This window comes from Indicator indicator, chromosome 17 (assembly GCF_027791375.1).
Source record: "Indicator indicator isolate 239-I01 chromosome 17, UM_Iind_1.1, whole genome shotgun sequence".
Classification (NCBI taxonomy): Eukaryota; Metazoa; Chordata; class Aves; order Piciformes; family Indicatoridae; genus Indicator; species Indicator indicator.
The window spans coordinates 3,468,745-3,478,110 of record NC_072026.1 but is presented as its reverse complement, the minus strand read 5'-3'; the positions used below and the strand labels follow the sequence as shown (position 1 = coordinate 3,478,110).

The 9,366-nt window shown below is 46.9% G+C and overlaps 1 protein-coding gene across 1 annotated transcript in view; it reads left to right on the top strand.

Moving 5' to 3' along the window:
- The first annotated feature begins 1,108 nt into the window (after nucleotides 1-1,108).
- Nucleotides 1,109-9,366, top strand: part of SH3BGRL (SH3 domain binding glutamate rich protein like) — a 35,661-nt gene continuing 27,403 nt past the window's right edge. The window contains 1 exon segment of the mRNA XM_054388830.1: nucleotides 1,109-1,153. Coding sequence (XP_054244805.1) covers nucleotides 1,109-1,153 — 45 coding nt within the window.

Sequence of the window (9,366 nt, the reverse complement as noted above, 5' to 3'; positions counted from 1 at the left end):
ATTAATACAAACGATGAAGCAGCGTGCTGTGGAATTGCAGTGCATGATGGCTGGCAGGGGCCTTTTGCAGAACCCCGACTTAACCAAGCAGAACAAGAACTCCCCTGCCATGGCACAGACCAGAGCAGGCGAGAGAAGGAAAGCAGCGGGGCCAGCTCAGGAGCTGGCAGAGCCATGGCGCCTGTTTCTTTGATGCTTTATTCGCGTGGAAGACAGTTCACAGTAATTACAGGAAGGTAAAGAATTCAACTGGTTGCCCAGTCCGTCCGTCTGTTAGGACGGGCCGACACGTCACTTCAGCAGCGAGGCTTATGCTGGAATGATTTTTAAAAATAAATTCTGAACTCCGAATATCATTGCCCGTTGACATCTACCAAATCCGAACTTCGGTCACCCCTCCAAGTGACGGGCCAAAGGAATGAGAACACAGGGGTACGCAGGCTGGCCCCAGCCTTCCTGGGGTAGTGGAGCTGCTGCCCGGTGCTCTCACCCCGCGGGCAAAGCAAGGCTCGGGGCAGCCCCTGTTCCAGTGAAGGAGATGGCGTTCCCAGGGACTAGGGGACGCTGCTGAAAGGCGGGGAGCCAGAACGGCGGAGCCGGGCACAAGTCAGTCTTTCCCGACTCGGTGGCGGCCGTGAAGGAAGGCAGCTGCTGCCATGGCGGTCCCGCTGGCTCCAGCCGTACGCCTCCCCGCCGAGATAAAGAGGCAGCCCAGCCGCTCTTCACCCCCTTCCCCGAGGCAGCGGCAGCCCCGCCCGCGCCCCCTCTGCACGTCTCGCGTGGTTCGTCGAGAATTCGCCTCACCCCTTTCTTTCTTCCTTTTTTTTTTTTTTTTTTTTTTTTTTTTTTTTTTTTTTTTTTTTTTTTTTTTTAACCGTTTTTCCCTCTTCCGGGCTGGGCGGCGGTGACTGCTGAGCCGGCAGCCCAGTGAGCGCGGCGAGGCGGGGCGAGGCCTCCCGCCGCCTCCCTCCCGCCCTCCCGCCGCTGGCGCCTCGGCCGCCTCAGCTCCCGCCCGCTCCTCGCCGTGCTTCCCGCACATACACACCTACCTACCCACCCACCCACCCGCCCGGCTCCGCATCCCGCCGCCGCTGCCTCGGCTCCCAGCATGGTCATCAAGGTCTACATCGCCTCCTCCTCCGGCTCCACAGCGGTAAGGGGAGCCGCGGGAAAGTTATACGGGGCGGGAGGGCGGCGGCGGCGGACCGGACTCGGTGCGGGGTCCCTTCGGATCCCCTCGCCCGCAGGCTGCGAGCTGCGGCCGGGCGGCGTTAGGAGAAGCAGGGGCAACCGGGCTTCGTAGACCTAGAGAGACATCCAACGCTTGTGAGGAGATGTGTGTGCTGCAGCTGGCCGTCGAGAATAAAGTGTCATTTCCTTGGCGATTTCTCATCTTGTTCTGAGTTCTATGTGCTGTTCCCACACCCGCGGCCGGGCTGGCTGCAGCAGGTCCGAGGGGGGAATACGCTTTTGCCCCTCATCCTGCCCAGGAAAGGCGAAGCCAAAGATGTTTGGGATTTTGTTGTTGTTCGGAAGTTTATTTCCAAGTGGTGTCACTCATCACGTTAGTATTGGGCTTTGATGAGTTTATTCGTCATGCATTGAATGATTAATGGTGTCAAGCATGTGTGGCTACTGTCTGAGTAAGTTTCTTGCCTCATGGGAGGATACTGGGCTTTGCTTCTTACAGCCCCAGTGAGTTGTAGGCAGAGCTCGGTCTGAAGACTGTATTTTTCAAAAGGAAATTAACCAAACAAAAGTATCAGGGATTTGTGCCTAGGTTCAGAGGTAGCTCAGAGTGGTAATGTCCTGATCTCTGATCTGTGTGAAAGATGCTTTGAGGTCCAGGGGATTTTGTTGTGCTCACTATGACTGCGGGACAGCTGCAAATGCCAGACTTAGAAAATGCCAGTTAATGATCAGTGACTTTTACTGCAAGTAGATAAAGAGACTGGGCTGTGGCTTTGTGATGAGCTTTCATGTCACTGTTAGATTGTGCACTTTAGGTGCAGGTTCTCAAACTTTCAGAGGACAGTGATATGTGGAAGACAAAAAAACCCCTCACTGTGTTCTCCATCTCCGGTTGAGTGCAGTCACTGATCTGGGATCTTCAGCAAACAAAGTACCTTGTTGGTAAGCTTTGCAGTTGATGGCTGTGATGCTTTAACATCTCATTTAGCTCTGAAAGAGGCTAAGCCCAGCAGCAATGGAGTGCAGATGGCACGGGATTGTAGACCTTGGGTGTTTCTGGCTTTGCTCTATTCTTGTGTCATTTTTGTTAATCTTGATATCGATACTGACATCAACGTGCTGGTGCTGATTATGAAAAGCAGGTGGTTATCTGATGCTGATCTGGAGAGTCTTGCTATCCTGAGTAGTTCATTCATAAGGGGGGTCCAAAGGGATTTCTGCTGGGTTGTTACAAAAGGATCATCTGGAAGGAAAGAAGCAGTCATTAGCAAATTGAGAAAGGAATTCTTTCTAATACAGCTGTTAATAGGTTTCAGATTGACTGCTTCAGCTGCTAGAGATTCCTATCACTGACCTCTTAATGGCAATTATTGATTTATCTGTGTGTGGTGATACTAAGCTTCAGGGGTGCAACTGCTGATCTCAATCCTGACTGTGTTTTCCTGGTTTTAAAGTTAAGGTTTTAATTATTAGCTTAGTGGCTTCTATGCTGCTGCATGGATTTTACACACCACAAGGCTCGATTCTGGTCTTGCTGCTGCCTTTTAGGCTCCTTTGTGGACCCTTGACTATGGAATTTGAATGTAGCATTGGCACAGTCTGTTTTTGTAGAATTCGAGTGTATTGTGCTCATAATTGCTAGGTTTGTGACGTGTGTGTATATATATCCATCTATCTATATATATATGTACACTCATGCCTGTGTCTAAAGCTAGTGCAGCTCAAGTAAGCTTGTGGTAATGAGCAGGACTCCCATGTTCCCGGTTTGCTGAGTACACTGAGGGTGTTTCTGTTGGCAGCCATCAGCCGAGTACCTCACTGAGTGGCTGTTTTCTTTCTAGTACAAGAACTCTAATCTGTATTTCAACTTAAAGTAAGACAGAGAGGCACATATCCACGGGGAGGGGTGCTAGAATGAGTCGTTTTCGTGGGTCTTAAGCTGTTAGTGAGACAGGCTTTGCTTGGAGGACCAGAGGTTCTGAATTTGAAATAACCCACTCCAGGAGTGGAAAATCCACATCGGAGGAGGCTGCAACAGAAAGAGATGGAACAGAGTCAGAGCTGTTTCCAGCAAAGTAACTGAACGGGCTAACATCAGCCCTGTGAGGGCTTTCATTCCTTTCTAAGTCAGCTTTGTAGTGTCGGTGACACCCAGTACTGTGTTATTTTGATTTTTAAAAGGCTCATTTGATTGAATAGAAAATAAAAATAAAATCTTCTTCCTAGAAAAAACACTGCCCTATTTCTGAAAGCTGGTGAAAGCTTTGGAAAGCATTGTCTCCTGCTGAAGGGAAAAGGGGTTGGGATTGCTTCACACCTCACAGCCTGAGGCTGCAAGTCTTGGAGGGTGCCCAAATTTTGTGGTGTTTTATTGGCAAAGCCATACTTTGGTTTTGAGGGTAATTTGCCACATCATAGTATATAAAATGTTTCCCCAGGGCACTGTTCTCCATAAAGTTTATATTCAGTAGTAGGCATCTGTAAGGAAAAAAGTATCACATGAAGGTCCTGTCTAAGCAGAGGCATTTTCCAAGTGTGTTTCAAAGGATTCCTGGTAAAATTCACTTCAGTCCTTCAGAGTCAGAGCATGGCTGTCACATCAGAAAGTGATCTTAGCAGTATCTAAAGAGCAGGTACTGAGAGGATGGGGCCAGGCTCTCTTGAGTGGTGCCCAGTGACAGGACAAGGGGCACCAGGCACAAACTGGAGCACAGGAAGTTCCACCTAAGCATAAGGCAGCTGTGGCTGCCAGGCTGCTCATTGACTAGTTTTGCAGCACAAAATGCTGGTGTTCAGTGTTATCTTTGGTATGTCTCACTGGCTGCCTGTGTTTGTCATGGCATTGGCTTTATGCTTTGTATAGTAAAGGTGACTTTGGTTTGGGATGGTTCGTTGCTATGGCTCTTGTAAGCAGAGAGAACTGAATATACTGGAAGTCTGTAATTAAGGACTCAGCCAAAATGTGATGGTTGCAGTCTTGGTCTGCCTCCTCTTTGAATTTCAGCCCAGAAATCATAATGAAACAGTTACACTAGGAGTTTCCTGCTGCATTTGGAAGTCTTGTATGGAAAGTTGCTCTTTCTCTTTAATCGTTCCCAGTGTGAATGCTGTGCTGATGAGTCGTGGGCTGGGACAAGGATTCATGGGGGATTATAATTATGCAGATGAGCTGTAGATACCAAACATGGGGTTGTGCCTGTGCAGCATCAGTTCAGGAGCCCTTCTGCGTGACATGCAGCTGAAGTGAACAGCATTACTGAGACCGTGTTGGGGGCTAGGAACATAACATGACAGGTGCAAATGGAGCACCCAAGCGTTGACTCAGTCAGGGACTCTCCAGGCTGGGGGAGTGATTTGACTGTAAGTTTCTCTTCAAATCCTTCAAGAGATGAAAGAAGGAGAGGCCAAAGAGTAATTAGTCTCTTGCTCCTGGAAGAAAAATGATACAAGGAGGGAAGGGGCATTACACAAGTCCAGTCTGTGATTTTCTGTTTTAGGCTTTAGGTATTTAGTTGGTTTTTGGGTAAGAGATTTCCTGCAGCACCAGAAGCACATGTGTGCATCACCCTGAAGGCAGTTGAATTACCAGTTGTATTGATCTTGTGTGGAAAGGAGCCAGCTGTTTAAATTCTTCTCAATTTTATGAGTGTGCAGTTAGCAACAACTGCCCTGGTCTTGACAATGGACTTTATCTGAGGGAATTGTCTTCATTCATCTGTTGTCCTCCTGCAAGCTTTGAGAGTGTGAGTGAAACCCAGAGGCTGTGGCTATGGAAGTACCAGCTCTGGAGATGGTGGGACCGACCTCTCCTGTGTGCCACTGCCAGTGCTGTGAGCCATAGAAACCACTGCATTGAACTGCTGGTGTCCAGACTGCTCCTCAGAACCTGGCACTTTGTGTTTGTGGTCTACAGTCCATGCTTCCATCTCCAGGCTCTCCCCACTCTCTTGTTTTGGTGGCTGCAGGGGTGGCTTTTCTTCCTTGCCTCCTACTGTGACTGCAGACAGGGCAAAACCAGATGATCTGCAGAATCTGTGCCAGACTCCCATATTACACATCAGACTTGCTGCTGTTTAGGGTTAGTTTGAGAGAGGAAAGGAAATTTGAGTTTATTTTTGTGTTCACAAAGTTAGGGATGTGGTAGGTTTCATGCTTTTCTTGTATTGTTTTTTTGCTTGTGAAAGGATCTAGGTCTTCTCCCCACCCACCAGGAAACGAGGAGGAAAGTGGCCTGTGGTCTGGAAAGCAAACATTTGCTTGCAGTTACACTTTTTATTTTCCCTCACATAACCCAGTAAGGCACTAGGTTTTTGTCTCTGTTCAAGTACTCACAGCTTTGAGAGGGCTGATGGAGACGCTTTCTCCTGAAGCAACCCTATGGAGAGATGCAGATTATATTTTGCATTTAAATTCCTCTGGGACTTTTTTCCTCAGCGTATCACAATAACTGCAAATATTGCTGTCCTCAGATGGAATGACCAAAGGCTGTGTGCTTTCTTTTTCTGTGGTTTTTGGCCACTTTTGGGTTCTGAGCGGCCGTGCTTGTGCTTTGCTGTGTGACCACTGCAGCTGTCCAGGAGCTGTCTTTGTGCTCAGCCTTGTTGCAGGCAACTGTGGCTACAGCTGGGTGGTTCCCTGCATCCAGGGTTTTTATCAGTGTGTGTGATAAGTATGCCTTGTTCTGCAGGCCCCTTCAAGAGTGCAGACAGGCTGTCAAAGCCCGGGTGTGTGCGGTCACACTTGCCATTCCGGAAGCCCTGAGCAAGGGCAGCAGATGGTGTAGAGCTGCTGCTGAACTTCCTTTGGTCTGATCGCTGCAGTGAATGTGAGAAGAAAATCCTGAGAGGAACCTTTAATAAATACATAGTATTGTGGTATGATGCAGGTTGTGTCCAGCAGGACTAGGGCAGTGAGTGCCCCCCCTGTACTTGCACTGGTGAGGACACACTTCGAATACTGGAGTTGGGTTTGGACCTCTCACTCCAGGAAGGACATCGATGTACTGGAGCATGTCCAGAGAAGGACCACAAAGCTGGTGAAGGTTCCAGAGCACAAGTCTTGTGAGGAGTAGCTGAGAGAACTGGGGTTGCTTAGTCTGGAGAAATGGAGGCTGAGAGGAGACCACCTTGCTCTCTACAATCTCCTGACAGGAGGTTGGAGCCAGGTGGGGGTCATTCCCTTCTCCCAGGTAACAAGCCATAGTATGAGAAGAAACAGCCTCAAGGTGCACCCAGGGAGGTTTTGATTATTGTTAAGAACAATTTCTTCACTGAAAGAGTGGTTAGGCCCTGGAACAGGCTGCCCAGAGAAGTGGTGGAGGCATTGGAAAGCCATGTAGAGGCTTTTGAGGCACATGGTCAGTGGTAGACTTGGCAGTGCTGGGTCAATGGTTGGACTCAAAGATCTTGGAGGTCTTTTCCAACCTTAATGCTTCTATGTGTTTAGTTAAACCCACATATTCTAGGGAAAATGAGCTGACAGGTAGCTTTAAACCCAATCTCACAATGTTCATATATTTTTTTTGTGCTACTTAACCTCATGCACTTTAATATGCTGTGAGTGGAAACTGACTTGTTACGCTGGCTATCAATTTTTTTTCACCCCTCTCTTTTGTAAATATGATGTGCATGCAGCAGGGTTTTGGACATCCAGTGTCAAACAAACTTAATTTCTCTCTATAAACCATATGAACTGTCTTGCATTAGAGCTGTCAGGGCAGAAGACAAAACACGTATCACAGATCTAGAGAGGAAGTTAGCAAGGATGTGTTCCATCTGTCTCATGGGGTGTTTTCTTAAAATCATTGTTCCAAACTCCAGATAAGTAAAATATTTTTCTTAAAACATTAGACTGTCATTTTTAATGGAGCCAGAGATTACATTGTCTGCAGTTGTTGCAATGGTTTCAATATTTCAACATAAAAAGCATTCTACTGTGCTTAAACAAAACCAGTTTTTGGACAGTATGAGGAAGATAGGAAGTTGTGCTCCCCCAGTTCAGGCTGGGAAAGGCTTTTTGCTGGGAACATCTGCAGATTGTACATGCAGGTTTGACAGTGTTTATTTTGCAGTGGTGCATCAGGATTGTGTCTTCCTCATGCACTGCTTGGGGAGAAAAGGCTGACCTTGGGTAGAAACAGAGTGCTGTGAGCTTGAACCCCAAACTACAGCACTTCCTAATCACAGAATCAGAATCACACAAATGTTCAGATTGGAAAAGCCCCTCAAGATCACCAAGTCTAACTGAGAACCCTACTCTGCAAGGTTCACCCCTAAACCATATCCCCAAGCACCACATCCAAACCACCTTTAAACATATCCAGGGTTGGTGACTCCACCACCTCCCTGGGCAGCACATTCCAATCCCTGACCACTCTTGCCATGAAAAAAATCTTCCTAATGTCCAGTCTAAACCTACCCTGTTGAGGCCTTGCCCTCTTGTTCTATGACTAATTACCTGGGAGAAGAGACCAGCACCAACCTCTCCACAATGTCCTTTCAGATAGTTGTAGAGAGCGATGAGGTCTTCCTCAGCTTCCTCTTCAGACTAAACAGCCCCAGATCCTTCAGTCACTCTTCATAAGATTTATTCTCCATGTATGATATTCTCCATAATAAATGATCCATCCAGTGTCAGGTCAGTGCTCTGCATTTGTGCTTCTTTGATAACCATTTCTAAGATTGAGCAAGGAACCTTTCTTGTCCCAAGGCATTGAAGTTGCACTCAGACAATTCCTATAGAAGTCTGTGAATTGGCATGCATGTAACGAGCAGAGGATGCCAAAACCAAGAGCCTCTGCGAGGTTAATCTTACTCCTCCCAGAGGAAGAGAAGTAAGGGAGAGAGGAAACATGGAATTAAACAAACCTTGATAGATTTCAGCTGTTTAAGTTCAAAATAGAACTAAAATATTCCCCCATATGATAAAAAGAAGAGCTAAGGATGCATCATTATCACGGCCAGAGGTAGATGAGTTCTTGTGCATCTGTTCTTCATGCTCTCCAGCCTTTAAGTTGCTGCCCTGGATTTGCTGATCTTAGTTTCTGGCACTAATCAGTGATCTGGAAACCCAAACCAAACCCACAACTTATCCATATGATGCTATTCAAGAATGTTTTTGCTCAAACATGAAAACACTATGTTAAACCTGTTTGTTTGACCCCAGCTGTGCTCAGGGGAGACCTTGGCATCATGATTCCATTTAAAGTACTTTTGTTGGTCAGATGTTTAATCAGGCCTGAAAGAGTTTTAAGTGTAATGCCTCTCTAGGATAATTTGTCCCAGAACAAAGGCTCTATCCAGGAGCATGTCCTTTCCAGGCCAGCAACTCCAGCTGCCTGTTCAGACTCCTGTTGTGAAATTCAGGTGGTGTAAAGTGAGGCTGAGTTTTCAGCCACCAGAAGGAAGGTGAAGGGTTAACATCAAGCTGTGTGGATGGGCTGAAGTTAATGCTGCCTGAGTACAGCTGAAGGAGTCTTCACATCCTGAACATACAACTTCTTGCTGTTTGGCTTAGTTTCCCTGTGTGAAGTGGAGGTGCTGATTTGTGTTCTTCAACGTGTTCTCTGAAGTTTAGTTTTACTGAGGCTCTTCAGCCATGCATGAACACTGCCTTGCTTTAAATCCTACAGGTGCCGGAGCGTTAAATTGTAACTATTACCTGTGGAGAGCCACCTTGTTGGAGTTGCTGCCATTGTCAGGGAACCAAAGGCAGCAGTGGTTTAAAACAGGATCTCAGGGAAGTCTAGAAGCTACAAACTGTCTTCCTGTGCTGGACAAGTTGATGTTACTTGTTAGACTCTTTCCCAGCAGATGTGTGGACAGAGGCAGAGCAGAGAAAGCATCAATACACTGGAAGACAAAAGCCATGCTTCACAGCTTGAGTGAGGACCTGGACCAGTCTTAACCAGCATATGAATAAGGGTGATCCCTTCACATTGAATCCCTAGACTATGATAAAGTTTTGGGCAAGCTTTGGCCAGGTTAAAAATATTTTTTTTTCACCAAGAAACTAAGCTAATGTGGGCTAAGAGGAGAGGATTTGTTGGTGGGGTTGTTTTGTTTGTTTATTTTTCATTTTTGGCTTATGTAATTGATTACTTGCCAGTTATATAAACCAAATAACAATCAAGACTTTGCAATCTCTAAGCAGCTTTTACAATATGCAGAAGACACA